The sequence below is a fragment of the Mastigoproctus giganteus genome, chromosome 6, assembly GCF_048544385.1.
Source record: "Mastigoproctus giganteus isolate SK-2022 chromosome 6, ASM4854438v1, whole genome shotgun sequence".
NCBI lineage: Eukaryota > Metazoa > Arthropoda > Arachnida > Uropygi > Thelyphonidae > Mastigoproctus > Mastigoproctus giganteus.
This window is the reverse complement of record NC_143580.1, coordinates 152,160,934-152,176,283: the sequence shown is the minus strand read 5'-3', so window position 1 is coordinate 152,176,283 and position 15,350 is coordinate 152,160,934. Positions and strand designations below refer to the sequence as shown.

Genomic DNA, 15,350 nt, shown 5'->3' with positions numbered 1-15,350 from the left:
ATTTATTCTTTTTGGTTTTAGATAGTGCTATTTCCAAGTCTTATGATAAATAATGCCCAATGAGTTCTACATTTGTATTAATATATACGTTACTTCTATCCTGTGACCAAGACAGACTGTCGAAAAGCCCTGGTCCACTTTAGGAAGAGAAGTTATTCAAAATTGGGTTCAATTATTTTAACTAATTTAAAGATTAACTTTTATAAACTGCAATCATTTTAATGATTTTAATTATTTTATTATTAGACAAGATGTTTTCTGATCCTCAAGGTTATGTGGTGGTGGTTTGATGTGTTGGTGGTCAGGTTGGGAGGTCTTGACTGGCGATTGTGGATACATCAGACCATTCATATGTCTGTGAAGGAAGGAAACCATTGAGTAATAATTTTACATCTGATTGAATTAGGAGGGTGTTGTAGTGAAACATTCTACAAAAAAGCATCGAGGTAAATTCTTCTTTATTTCTATGTCTTGTATAGTAAACAGAGGCATTGTCAATATTGGCATTGTCATTAGCAGAGGCATGAAAGCAAGCTTATGCAGCATCAGCCAAAAAAAAAAAAAAAAAAACTGCTCCCATTTCACCTCTGTTCGTTCCAAATACCTGTCCAGCTTAGCCTTAAATTTATTTAGGCTATTAACTTCCATAATGAAAGATGGAAGTCTCTTCACCAATCAACTACCCACTGGCTAAAGACAAACTTCTGCACATCTTTCCTAAAACTGTCTTTCCTCAATTTGAATTTATGCCTATTCTTAGCAAGAGAAAGAATCCCATCAGCATTGAGAATGCTCAAACCATTCAAGGCTTTATACACCTCAATCAGATCACCTAGCAGGTGCCTAGTCTGCAGACACTGTAATCTGCAAAACTTAAGCCTTCCTTCATAAGAGTAACCCTTCGTTCCATTCACTAATCTTGTTGCCCTTCTCTACTTATTCCAACTCAAGGTATGGCCTGACCATTGATAAGGGAAGAATCACCTCCTTATCCTTGCTAGAAAAATTCCTGTATATTATTGACAAGACACCATGAGCTACTCTTGTAGACCATCTGCACTGCTCAGAAAACTTCATATCTACCTGCACAATTACCCCCAGGTCCTTTTCATTCACAGAACGTAGTACCACAGAGTTGATACGTTACTCTGGGGTTCTGCTTCCCATATGTAGTACTTTACATTTGTCAATATTAAACTTCATTTGCCACCTCTCAGCCCATCTGCTCAACTTTTATAGATCCTGTTGCAGCAGCATACTGTCATTTGTGTCCTTAACAACCCTGCCAACCTTAGTATTGTCTGCAAACTTGGACTTTAAGCCTGATATACCATCATCAATATCATTTATAAATGTAGAAAACAACAATGGACCCAACACTGAAGCCCAAGGGACTCCACTAATAACATTAGTCCATTAAGAGCAGTGTCCATTGATTACCACTCTGTCTTCTCCCACTCAACCATCCCTTTATCCATAGCAGCAATTTGCCTCCAATGCCACACTGCTCCAATTTGTTGTGCAGTCTTCCATGTGCAACAGTATCAAAAGCCTTTCTAAGATCCAAATATATGATACTAAACATCCAGTTCCTTTGTGACCACATCATAGTATCCAATCAAATTGGTCTTCCCCTTAACAAAACCATGCTGTGTCCGAGCTATAACTGAAGTCTTGTCTAGATGATCCTGCAGTGCTTCTTTAACCAGTGCCTCCATTAATTTCCCTGGAACAGAAGTTAAACTAACAGGTCTATAATTACTTGTGTTGCCCTTTGATCCTCCTTTGAGAAATGGAGTCACATTTTCACATATCCAGTCCATGGGTACCTTCCCCGAGTCCAAGAAAGCTCTCATAATTATGGCTAAGGGTTTGCTTACTTCCTTTAATATAAATGGATAGATCCCATCCACCCAGCAGATCCTGTTTTATGTTTATCTTCAACAATTTCTCCTTCATTTTCCTCTCAGTTATTACAAAATCATCTAGTTCACTGCCAGAGTTTAATTCACCTCTGGCCTTCCCCTCCCTGAATAACTCCTCATGTGTGAATGTAGATGCAAAATACTCATTAACTTGTTATCCACCTGAGCAGGATCATCAACAGTTGAACCATCAATATCCAGTGGACCAATCTGATTCATCCCTTTCCTTCTAGAGTTTATATAGGTAAAGAACTCTTTGCTGTTTTTCTTTGCATCCTTTGCCAAATATTTCTCATAATCTGCCTTTGCTTGCCTAATCTCCTTTGTGACTTGGTTAAAGACCAGCCTATATCTATCATAGGCTTCAATGTCACCCATTAATTTATATGTATCCCATGCATTTTTCTTCTCTGCCACATGTCTCATTAGTTCATCTGACATCCATTTAGGCCTAAACCTTGAACAATATTTCTTAGTTGGTATGAAAAGCCTAGCAGCTTCAAGATTAATTCCCCGAAGGCCTCCCATTTAGAATTCACTGTTTTTAACATCATCAGTTGATCCCAATGTAAAGAATTCAACAACTGCCTGAGATTACTGTAGTCACCTTTACAAAAACAAAAACCCTTCCCTTTACCCCTGATGGTAGTTACCTCTTTGAGTAAACCCCACTTCAGCACACTGTGATAACTGCCACCTAGTCATTCCTTTATCTGCAGATTCTTAATGCATGAAGAATCACTATTGATAATCAGATCAGAGTATTACTTCCTCTAGTTGCCTCCTGAACATGCTTATATAGAAAACAACCATCCAATAAATCCACAAAAGCCTTGCTAGTGTGTGAGTGACCAACCCATAAATTCCAGTCAATATCCGGGAAATTCCCCCATTATAAGACTCTGATTTACTGGCCCACTCTATTTCCCTGTAAAGTTTTTTTTTATTATACTCATCAGAGTCATTAGGCCTATAACACACTCCTACTCTCAATTTTGATCTCCAGTAATAGATGAATTTCAGTAGTCAGTTCAGGGCACTCGTAGTGGAGCTCTGAACTGACTACACTCAGGAGAAGGGTGCACTGGGTGAGGAGAAATTTTCAGAGCCAGAACTTCTTGGCCACAAAATGAGGTGGATGCACTGAGAGATTCTTATAGAAATCTAAGGAATCAGTATACAGCCCTCATAAGAGATAAGAAAAAGGAATGCTGGAGGCACTTGTTGGGAGCTACTGGAAACAATAACCCTTGGGGAGTGGTCTACAGAACAGTGACCAACAAGCTGCCAAGAGGAGATGTCTTAGACTCTACTGACAAACCAGATGGAACCCAAACCCTGTGTTGGACAGATTCTGTAAATAACATCCTAGACAGTATTATTCAGACTGAAACTGGGGATATTCCCCCACCCAGCTAGACATAAAACACTGAATATGACAAACATTGAATACTTGCTAACCTCTTTTGGCTGTGTAGACACTGTTTTATTTGCCCTTGCTCCTTGGGCATAACTTAATGTGTTGATCTCTTTATAATTATTTTTTTTTCTTCTGTCACAGTTTCCACTTTGTTTTTTAAAACTCTGTTTTCTGTGTTCAACTGTGACTCCCTGCTCCAAGACTGTCCAGAAGTTGACTATCTGTAGTCTTGTTGCAGATGTTATTCTATTTGTCTGCTTGTGGAGGAAATCTTCTAAGTAAAGTTTTTAACTTTAATTTGTTTGATGGGGTCTTGAATCTGGTTGATGTTTCAAACCTTATTTCCTTTTCTTGTTTTGTTCTCTGTATTTTCATTATTATCTTTATCTTTCTACTCTTTATTTTCTGTTTGATTTCTCCCTCTTTTGGCCCTTTTCATACCAAGGGGGCCTGAGGGACATGCTTCAATGTCTGTTATTTATTTCCTCATTATTGTTGGAGGGTTTGCCCCCTTAAAACTCTGATATCTGAGTCTGGGATATCCCCTATATTTAAGTTAGGGTTGTTTCCTGGTTTCTGCATTTTTTTGTCCATATTTAAAAGTCCTTTTCAGTCATATTGTCCATATTATATTGTTTCTTCCGTTGGGAGAAATAATTTGATGTGTCTATTCCCACATTAGACCTGTTATAACTGAAGTAATGGGGTTACCCAGTTTTGGAGGGGAAAATCACCTTGAACAAAGGAAACTATCTTAAAAATAAAAAATATCTTAAATCTGTTACTAGATCTAAGTGTCCCATTACTTGGGTTGCCCTTAATGCCACAGTGGGAGAAGACAGAATGGTTATTAATGGACACTGCCCTCCACGGACTACCATTGTTATTGGAGACCCACAGGGTTCAGTGCTAAGCCAGCCCATTGTTATTTGTTATTTGGTTTTTTTTTTTAGGAGCATTAGCAACTAAGGCCATATTGCTCAGGGGATATGCAGTGGTCGTTTCCTGATCTTTCCGCATCCTCCGTATTTGGTGGTCACGGGCTCGAACCCCGGTCGAATCAAGAAGCGTGTGCTACGCACTGCTGCTCCTGCCCACCTGGCTAAGGAGGCACCCAACCCATTGTTGTTTTAATATATTTATTAATGATATTTGGTGGTTAATGACAGTAATCAGGGTAAGGTGCTGCAACAAGATCTAAAAAAATTAAACAGATGTGCTGAGAAATAGCAGCTGAAGTTTAACATTGATAAATGCAATGTTACTGAATATGGGTAGCAGAAATTCCAGATTAATGTATCAATGGTGTAGTACTCATGGTAGTCGAAAATGAAAAAAAAAACAGGGGGGGGGGGTGATTGTGCAGTTAGATATGAAGTTCTCTGAGCAAAGTAGGTGGGCTGCCAGGACAGCTCCTGGGGTTTTGTCTATGATATACAGGAACTTTGCTGGAAGAGACAAGGAAGTGATTATCCTGTTGTATTAGGCAATAGGGCACATCTTGACTACTACATACAGGTCTGGAGGTCTCATTTCGGGAAGGATGTAGATCTGCTGGAACAGATGTAGAGAAAGGCAATGAGATTGGCAAAGGGAACGAAAGGGTAGTCTTATCAAGATGCTTCACTTCAGAATTTGGAGCATCTGGAGACTAGGCACCTGTGAGGTAATCTGATTGAGCTGTTTAAGGCCTTGAATGGATTAAGCAAATTCAATGCTGATGGCATTCTTTCTCTTGCTGAGACTACACATGAATTGAGGAAGGATGATTGCAGGACATTTTATACATTTGTATAATTTGTCCTGCAACCATCCTGCAAACATTTCTTGTATAGAGGTTTGCCTTCAGCCAGTGGGTAACTGGTTGTTGGAATAAACTTCCGTGTTATGAAAGTGGGCAGTTTAAATAAATTCAAGAATTAGATAAATTACTGGAGAGAATGGACTGATAATATGGGAGCGTTTCCCCCCCCCCCCCACATTTTGGCCAATTCTTTATAAGCATGCTTACTTCCATCATTTCCCACTATTACTACTAATATACCGAAGTAACTTACTTTCTTCTTCTTCTGCATGCGTATCAGTCTGTGGTGGTGGAGTTTGATTTTCACCAGTCCGTCTAGAGCTGCTCCGCTGCCTACAGCTGTGAGAGCCTGTTCTTGGTTGTCTGATTTGAATACCGTCACCTTTTCCTATTTTGTCTGGTTCATTTGCTTCAGGTTCATTTTCAGTGTTATTGCAATACACATCTATCAGAACAATTGCTTTTATTCATTTTATATCTTTCATTATAAGTAATAATTCAAAATAAAAATACTAACTCTCAATAAAATGGCCAAAGATAGAAGTAGCTACAATAATATGCACAATTCTCTTCACTTATTATTAAATGGATTAAAAACTTCAATATGTTAAAGTTAGAATTTAGTGAAAAGATAAAATTAACGTATATAATAATTTATCTCAAATGATATGTCAGTATTATAAAGTGCAGTGTACATTTTAAAAAATGCTTTATAAAGACTAAAAAGGTTTTAGGGCTGAAAGCCTCACACTACAGAAAATTCACTAATCGAACATGTTAGTGCATATCATCATCTTAATTTGTAGTAAATCACTGAAATGGCATCGTTTTTGCTATATCTCATTATGAATGCCTTCACAATGAGTTGCCCTTATATATTGCACTACCTCAAATAAACAACACTTCACTACTGGAGAAGACTAATGTTACTTATTCTCAGTGGATACCACCACCACCCAGATGGCACCGTCTCAAGGCTTTTTAGCCTCTCATCGGTGGACGGGTAGGTATCCTGGTGTTACAATAAGTGACAACCCAGTTATGAAGTATAACTCCACACTATGCAATATCAGGGCAACTTGTTGTGAAGGCATTAATATATAAATATATCTCTACCAGTTCCATTAAATGGACAAGGATATGTTTTAAGGAATAATGTCAGCAAAAATATTTTTTTCTTTGCTATGTGTCTGAAGCAATCTGATAGCATTTCATCAAGAAATCAAAGAAACCATAACAGAGCAGGGGCCCAACAAGAGACATATTTGAATTGGTCAAAAGACTTATCTACCTGCCAAATACTATTCCGGTTATTTGGGACACATCGGGACTAGTGCATTTTGGCCCATTTAAGCGGATAGACCCCCGCTTTACAATTGGTTCACTGTACAATCAAATCACGTTACGATGGACTCACCATAGTAAAGTACCATTCACTATACGATGTGTAGTAAGCGCCGGTCACTGTGATCACGTTTGTGAATTGAATTTTAATTCTATTAAACAGCGATTCTAATTAGCGAAAACAGAGGGATATTATCCACAGGCTATAAAAGTAAAGATATATTAAGCACAAATTTACCCTTTATTACCTTACCAATTAAAAAATTAAATGATACGTGAAAATCGGAATAATTAATACGTACTGTAATATGTACATACTAACTAGCTGACAGTTCTGTTCACTAACATTTGTTCGTGGGGGTTAAAATTTAAAACAGTAAAAAGATAAGTAATCAATAACAAAAAACATGGCGCACACAAATTGCAAGTACCACGATACACGCAAGTGAGAACGGAGTAAAAGTTACGAAGCTTTAAAAATAGGAATGAAGATTCCATGGAAGTGTAAACACATTTTACCATAATAACCCACAGAATTCCAGCTGTCAGTATTATCGCAAATTCAATAAGATCGAGTTTACTATCAGTTTATGATAGATTTCACTAACAGAAAAGTCCAATAAATGGTGATTGCTAATTGTTTTATGGTTGTGACCTCCAGAAATCTGACCAAACCACGTGGTATGGTTGGAGACAATCGTAGAGTAATCTCCAGTGCTGCCCCGATTAAACGACACGTTGTCCCAATTAAGCGAAGTAAACCCTGGCTATTTTCTTGATTGGGTTCTGTTTTTCAAGATTTGCCCCAAATAAACGGCTGCCCCAATTAACTGGTGGTCCAAATAACCGGAATCCACTGTATTTAACAATAGATGAAATGTTGGTGGGATTCAGAGGAAAAAATGTGACTTTTAAATATTTATGAAAAGCAAACCAAACATGTATGAGATAAAGATTTTTCTGTCTCTGTGAGGCAAAAACTCATGATCATGACAATGGTTTGTGTACACTGGGTTCACCATTATGACCCTGAAATGAAGAGACAGTTGATGGCATGGCACCACCAAAATTCACCGTGCAAGAAGAAGTTCAAAATACAGCCTACTGTCGGTAAACTCACAGTGACTGTTTTGGGATAAAGATAGGTTCTTGCTTGTGGAATTCTTGGAGTGTGGCATCACAATCAACTCAGATCGATACGTGGAAATGCTGAAAAAGTTGAAAGGCCACATCAATAGAGTTCGACCGGACAAAAATCTTAGGTTGCTCTTCTCCATGACAACACATGACCCTACACCAGTCTGTGCACAATGGAGTCCATTGCTAAACTGGGGTGCACTGTTTTTCTCCACCCCTTCTCATAGCCCAGATCTTGCACCTTCTGACTATCACTTCTTTGGCCTGCTGAAGGATGCACACCGTGAACCCATCCTGCGGACAAAGACCAGTTCAAGCACTGTGTTCGCAAAGCCCTCCGGAGCAAGAATAAGGACCTGACTCAGAGATGGCAGAAATGCATAGAAAATGATGGTGACTGTGGAAAAACAATAGTGTGTTTATTAATGATTTGAGGATTAATTGATGTAAAAGGCATAGTTGTACGAATTAAATTTTCTGAGGTAAAAATATAAGAGGCATTACTTTCGTACTACTCGCAAATACAATAAGGCAGATCAGGACTACCAAAAGCTTGGCATGATTCTTTGTTATAATTCCATAAATGGAAGTGTGGGTTCATCACTAGATGGTCTTAGGCATTATGATTCTCAGTTATGAAAATTATTAAATGTTTTTATTTTGTGCCGAACATCTTCTGAAACAGAAGAAGGATGACAACTGGATGCTTTCATTACATCATTACCACTATTGTTCTCTTTCAAATTGAGTCTGTGTAATTGCCAGCAACACTTTCAAAATCTGCCATACCTTCTGAAACAGCAGTGCCGCCAGAGAGATTCTTCAAGCAGGTGAAGAATTGAACAATCTTAAGCGAACAAAAAACATTCTATTGTATGCAGTAACTGCCATAAAACTGTCTGCAAGGAACATACCACAGTTGAAATTATTTGCACTAAGTATCAGTGAATTTTGACTGTTCATGATGAATGTAATAGTAATAGTATTTCACATATAATATAAGGAAGCTGCAGCCTTTTGCTGCACTGGAAAAAAAAAAAAAAAAAAAAGCCCACACACACACACACACACACACACACACACACACACACACACACACACACACACACACACACACACACACACACACACACACAAGTAAATAAGAAAATACAAATTATATGCTTCCCACCTCTCACACGTAACTATCCAGTTGACCTCTGAATTTATTCAAACTGCCAGCCTTAACTACCTGTGATAGTAACTTGTACCAACAATCAACAACTAGCTTGCTAAAAGAAACCTTTGTACAATCTAATCTAAACCTCAACTCCTGCAATTTGAATTTATGAACCCCTAGTATTGGAATTCTTTATAACAGTGAGAATTCCACTTTGATCCATTTTATTAATTCCTCTCTGAGTTTTATACACCTCAATAAAATCAGCTCTAAGGTGCCTGGTTCTCAAGCTCAAAGGTGAGATCTGAGTCCCAGATCTCACCTTTCGGGTTGCCCATCTTTGGACCCTTTCAAGAAGTTCAATGTCTTTTTTCAAATGAGATCCCCATACTTGAACACAGTATTCCAAATGTGGTCTTACAATACAGTGAGATTATGACCTCCCTATCTGTATAGGATAATGTTCAATAAATCATTGATAGGACACCACAGTCTTTCCTGGCTGCCTATTTACACTGTTCAAAAAATTTCATGTCTGCCCATATTGTAACTCTCATATCCTTTTCCTCCTCCACTGTTTTTAATTTAACCTCACCAAGTGTATAATTTATTTCAGGGTTGCTATTCTCCAAGTTAACAAAGTCATGTTATGTGTCCTTCAGAGCCGTATCTATCAAAATGTCCCCGGATTGCACTCTTAATTGTTGCCTCTAAGATTTTTCCTACCACTGAAGTCAGACTGACTGGTCTGTAGTTACCAACTTTGCTCTTAGAAACACTTATGTACTGGAGATATGCTTGGCACTTCTCCAATCCAAAGGAATCTCCTCTGAGTCCAACAATGCCCTCATAAACCTCAATGGTTCAATACACTCCCTCGTGTTTTCCCTCAAAACTACAGGGTATATATGCCGTCAACTCTGGGAGCCTTACTTGCCTTTATGCTCAAAAGTTTTTCTAATAAACAATCATCTGTAATCATCTTTTCTAATAAACAAACAATTGCAGCCTCTTCTCAGCATGTAAGGTCTTTTGTCAGTAAAAACTGATGCAAAGTACCCATTCAATTCATCCGCAACATCAGCTGGGTTATCTAAGACACACCTAGTGCACAAGGGTCTGATTTGATTAGCTTTCTTCTTCATTGTATTCACATACATGAAAAATTCCTTGTCTCCATTCTTTGCTCTCGTAGTGCTTTCTGATATGTAGGCCTCCCTAACTTAATTTGTGGTATTGTTACACATCAACTTGAACCTGTTGTAAGCTTCAGTACTTTTCATTACTGTGTAGCTGTCCCATATTATCTTTTTCTGCTCTATTTGACCAGCCAGATTTTTTGCTTTAAAAGTGGCCATCAAATGTTTACTATGTAAATATTTAAAATAATCTTATTTTTGTTATAAATTTTTGTCATGTTTCAAATTAATAAATTAGGTTATTCAGTTTTACTTTTCGTTACGTAACAATAAACAAAAAACCACCCTTACTTCTATAATTAAAAAACATTCTAAATAAGAAGTCAGGATAAATAGTTAACTTCAAATATAAACCTTCTGTTTCAGCGGTTCCTAACTACTGAGATTTGTGGATCCCTTCAAAAATCAAAACAAGTTTGCGGACCCCTATACATATATTTCCCCCCCTTCTATGTACTTCTGTAATCTCTCTTTCCTTCACTCTCAAACTATTCTTACCTATACTACTGTTCTTACTTATACTACTGTTTTGTGCAATGGCCATCCATTTACTACATGTATTTCATCTGTTGAAATGAACAGAATTTCATCTGTTCATCTCTGTTCTTGCCTTCCAGGTTTTCTCTTAGCTCCTATTGGGTACTATTCTGTTATTTTCATAGTCCATCTGTCATCATATCTTCGAGCTATGTGTCCTGCTCAAGACCATTTCAGTTGTTTAGTTCTGGTAAGGATGTCCTTTACTTGTGTTTGCTGCCTAATCCATGTGTTTCTCTTCTTATCTAACGGTCTGATTCCTAATATAATTCATTCCATTCTTTTGGTGAGTGCCCAAGTTTCTCTTCCGTAAGTCAAATGCCTTTTCATAATCCACAAATGCCAGGCATAATGGTGTTTTATATTCATTTGCTTTCTTCATTAGCTGCAATATTACATGAAGGTGATTCATAGTTGAGAATCCTGTCCTAAAGCCAGCTTGCTCTTTCGGTTAATTCTCATCAAGTATTCTTTCTAATCTGTTAGTAATGACCCTTGTGAACAACTTGTAGATGTGGGACAACAAGCTAATTGGTCTATAATTTCCAATTTATCTCCTTTCTTATGCAGCAAAATTATGATTGCATTATTTCATTCCTTAGCCATCACACCTTTCCTAATGTATTTTGTGAAGAGTCTTGCCAGTTTCTACATCATGTCTCTTCCTCACATTTTTAACAACTTTACAGTAACTTCACCTTCACCTGGGGCTTTCTGATTCTTCATTTTCTTCAATACATGTTCTACCTCATCAGGAAGGATATTGGATATGCTGTATGTGTTACTAATTTGCAATCCATCTTCCCCACTGCTGGCATCATTCCCTCGCTCCTTGTATAATTCTCTATAGTAGTCTTCTGCTATTTGAATTATGCCTTCTCTTGATATTTATAAGTACACTATCGCTATTCTTCAGTTTCAGTATCATTTGTCTTTCTGTATTATTGCTCATGACTGCTCATTTCAGTCGGTTGTATGCCCTTAATGCTTGTTCTACTTTTCTTGTGTTAAATCTTCTTATGTCCTCTCTGAGTCTCTTTCTAATGGCTTGGAATTTTTTTTTTTTTTTTTTATGAAAACCCCAAACACGAAAGATACCAAAACCTATAGTACTTAGTGCCGTGCATGGGTTAAAGGAAAAGTATGGTGGGAGGGGGTTTGTTGGAAACTCAGTATACTCAATTTTGTCCTTGTTAGTGTTTATCTTACTCTTCATTTGTCCTCTTTGGTTCATTACGACAAGTGTTTCTTGACTAATTTTTTCTTCTTTGGATTTCTTTTTACCTATAGGTTTCTTGGGCTTTATCACTTTCAGAAAGTTGCAGTATTCCTCAGCGATATCTTGGTCCTGCACAGTCTGCAGAAGCTCAAACTTGTTCTTAAGTTCCAGTACATACTGCTTTTTCTCCTCTTCTGTTATCTCAAAGATCTTCATATTATTTACTCGAGTCAGTTTTTTCCTTTCTTTTCTTACATCTATATCAAGTGTGCATCTTACCATTCTGTGAACACTTCCAACATTTACCTTGTTCAGGATGGTAACATCATTCACGATATATCTTCTATTAGTAAGGATGAAGTCGATTTCATTAGTTGTTAATCCATTTGGGTGCTTCTATGTCCTCTTTCTGTTCACCCTTTTCTTGAAAAAAAATTGTTCATTACTGACATTCCTAGGATTTTGCAAATTCCACATGTCTTTCACCTCTCATTTCTTTCATCAATTCCAAAATTTCCTGTAGTTGCTCTTTCTGGGCTGTTTTGTCTCTTTCCAATCTTAGCATTGAAGTCCCCCATAACAATGGTGTAGTGAGTTTTCTGTTCATCTAGAAGTCTCTCAATTTCGGTATACATTTCTTCAACCTCTTCATCACTATGGCTCAATGTTTGTGTATATATGCTGTGCACACGCACGCGCACACACGCACGCGCCACACACACACACACACACACACACACACACACACACACACACACACACACACACACACACACACACACACACACACACACACACGAACACTGGGTATTCTAAAAAGAAAATTCAAAGTTTTGTGTGTGAAACAACTCAACTTTATTCTTATTTTTATTCTATTTACATAGAATGAATAATTTGAAATATGAATACAAATATATCTACTAACTGTTATCGAAAATGATAAATGTTCTATAACAAAATTCATTAATTGCATCAGTATATTTTTTAAGAAAATAAACACATATTACTTGATATCTTCTGAACGTTACCCTCTGGAACTGGTATACAGATGCCCAGGGGTTTGCGGACCCGCTGTTCTATTTGATTAACAACTGCAAAAATGAATTATATTAGCACCAGTCTGCTGGTGATATCTTGGCTTATGTTACTCAGCTGTAACAAATTTCATGGAAAATTCTGGAACTAAATTAAAATGGCTATTCAACATTTCCAAGGCTTTTTATCATGTTGGCATAAAGGCCTTTTAATTTTTGCAACAGAGTAGCCAGTTTGTTTAACCATTCACTAACATTCATTAATATCCCTAACATATGTAATAGGGATAGCAGTCTTTTAATGGTTCAACTAATGCTGTAGTTCCCCAACTTGTCGTAGACATTCTCTCAGATATGCCAAGCTGTGCTTGATACCTGGGAGTCTAAAACACTGATGGAACTGATATTCAGGTGACACTCAAGTCAAGTGGACCTAATTTCGGTGAAAGCTGGTTGGTCTGTGTCAGACTAATCCTCTGCTTGCACCTTCACGATGGTGAGACTGTTAGTAACATTGAGTATAACCCCCATGTGCAAGTCCTGAAATATGGCACCTAGCACACTGAGGGTGACCACCCAGGTTCAAACCAACGTAAGCAGGGGTTGAGGTGTGGTGTCCACACCACACCACACAAAGGAATGCTGGTCCTCTGTGTTACCAGGCAATACTAGGTGGTAGATGACTTATCAACTGATGCAATACCACCACTTTGCTTATTGGAGGCTTGACCCCCATGTGCAAGTCCTGAAATATGGCACCTAGCACACTGAGGGTGACCACCCAGGTGCAAACCAATGTAAGCAGGTGTTGAGGTGTGGTGTCCACACCACATCACACAAAGGAATGCTGGTCCTCTGTGTTACCAGGCAATACTAGGTGGTAGATGACTCTTATCAACTGATGCAATACCACAACCTTGCTTATTGGAGGCTTGAAGTGCTGTTGTTGTTGTTTGGTTTTTAGGAGCATTAGCAACTAAGGCCATATTGCTCCGAGGATATGCGGTGGTCATTCCCTGACCTTTCCGCATCCTCTGTATTTGGTGGTCACGGGCTCGAACCCCGGTCTAATCAAGAAGCGTGTGCTATGCACTTCCGCTCCTGCCCACCTGGCTACGGAGGTGCCTTGAAGTGGCGGAACCCGTGTTTAGTCTCCAGAGCTAAGCTCCGATAACCCCCCCATCTCTTCCATCATGCAGTATGATTAATGTCTTTTGAGGTTATGATGGACATCATGGTGAGATCCAATCTTCCTTACATTTCAAGAGTGCAGCTCTAAAATGGCATTCACAGGCAGGCTGCTAGTTAGTACACTGGACTGGAGTTATTGGTTACTTTCTAGGAGGCTTCCAGATTGGTTACTGTGTAATCTTGCTGCCTCTACTCTACTAGATAGTACATGGAGGAAGTCTGAGTAGTGTGCATGTGGGGGACATTGTCGAGGCCACGTTGTGTCAAAGAGCTAGGTATATTTTTACCATGTGTAAGCCATATCAAAAAATTTCATTACTGCATATAGTATGTTCCCCCATCTTTTTTTTTTATTACACAATGAATTGTCAAATTAGTAGAGCAACTTATCTGGAAAAAGATCTAAATCTCCCAAACAATTCCTCGTTCATTTCACAAATATATGTAGTTTCAGTTATAATCTCAATGATGTCTATTTTCACTTAGAATCTGCCAAAACCCATGTACTTTTCTGACAGAATCTCAGTTATCAGTTTATTCAACCACTGCTTAGCTCAGTTGTCCAAATAATTTGCTGTATGATTCCTTTTGCTTCAAAGGTGGTACTTGTGCATATGTTCATTCTGATACGGTGGTACTTGTGCATATGTTCATTCTGATACGGTGGTACTTGTGCATATGTTCATTCTGATACAGTGGTACTTGTGCATATGTTCATTCTGAGACTTAGTAATTTGGAATCTCCTCTTTTCGATCTTCTCTGGCTTAAAATCTCTTCTGATACGGTGGTACTTGTGCATATGTTCATTCTGATACAGTGGTACTTGTGCATATGTTCATTCTGATACAGTGGTACTTGTGCATATGTTCATTCTGAGACTTAGTAATTTGGAATCTCCTCTTTTCAATCTTCTCTGGCTTAAAATCTCTCTACCACATTCTGTCAAATTCATCTGTTGCCTCTATCATTCTCCCAACTCCAATAATCCCTTCGGACTCTTTGACTTCTTGTCTTTGAAACTTTACTTTCTCCAGTCCAACTTTCCTAAGAGTGAGGTAATTTGCCTTGGTGATTTTAATGTTCACAACTCTAGCTCTTCGAGATGCCTAGGCTTTTGTCATTACTAACAACCTCACACAGATTGTTCATTTACCTACCAGAATACCAGACAATTTTACCGCACAGCCAACACACTTGATCCTTTATTCACGAACAACCATTCTTTACTCACGAACAACCGTTGGGTTGAGTGGTCCTCTAGACACCTCAGATCATGATTGGTGATGGCCTCTTCTCCAATGGAGCCTTTCTCTCATGACCATTCCCAACTTCATGTTGTTTGGCATTACAAGAATGAAAAATGGTATGATCTGTTAGATT

The 15,350-nt window shown here is 38.2% G+C and overlaps 1 protein-coding gene across 1 annotated transcript in view; it reads right to left on the bottom strand.

The window, feature by feature from the left end:
• Psn (presenilin) overlaps positions 1–15,350 on the bottom strand; it is a 228,676-nt gene that overhangs the window by 21,799 nt on the left and 191,527 nt on the right. Inside the window, exon 8 of the mRNA XM_090376534.1 lies at positions 5,403–5,594. Coding sequence (XP_090232660.1) covers positions 5,403–5,594 — 192 coding nt within the window. The remainder of the gene's footprint in view (positions 1–5,402; positions 5,595–15,350) is intronic.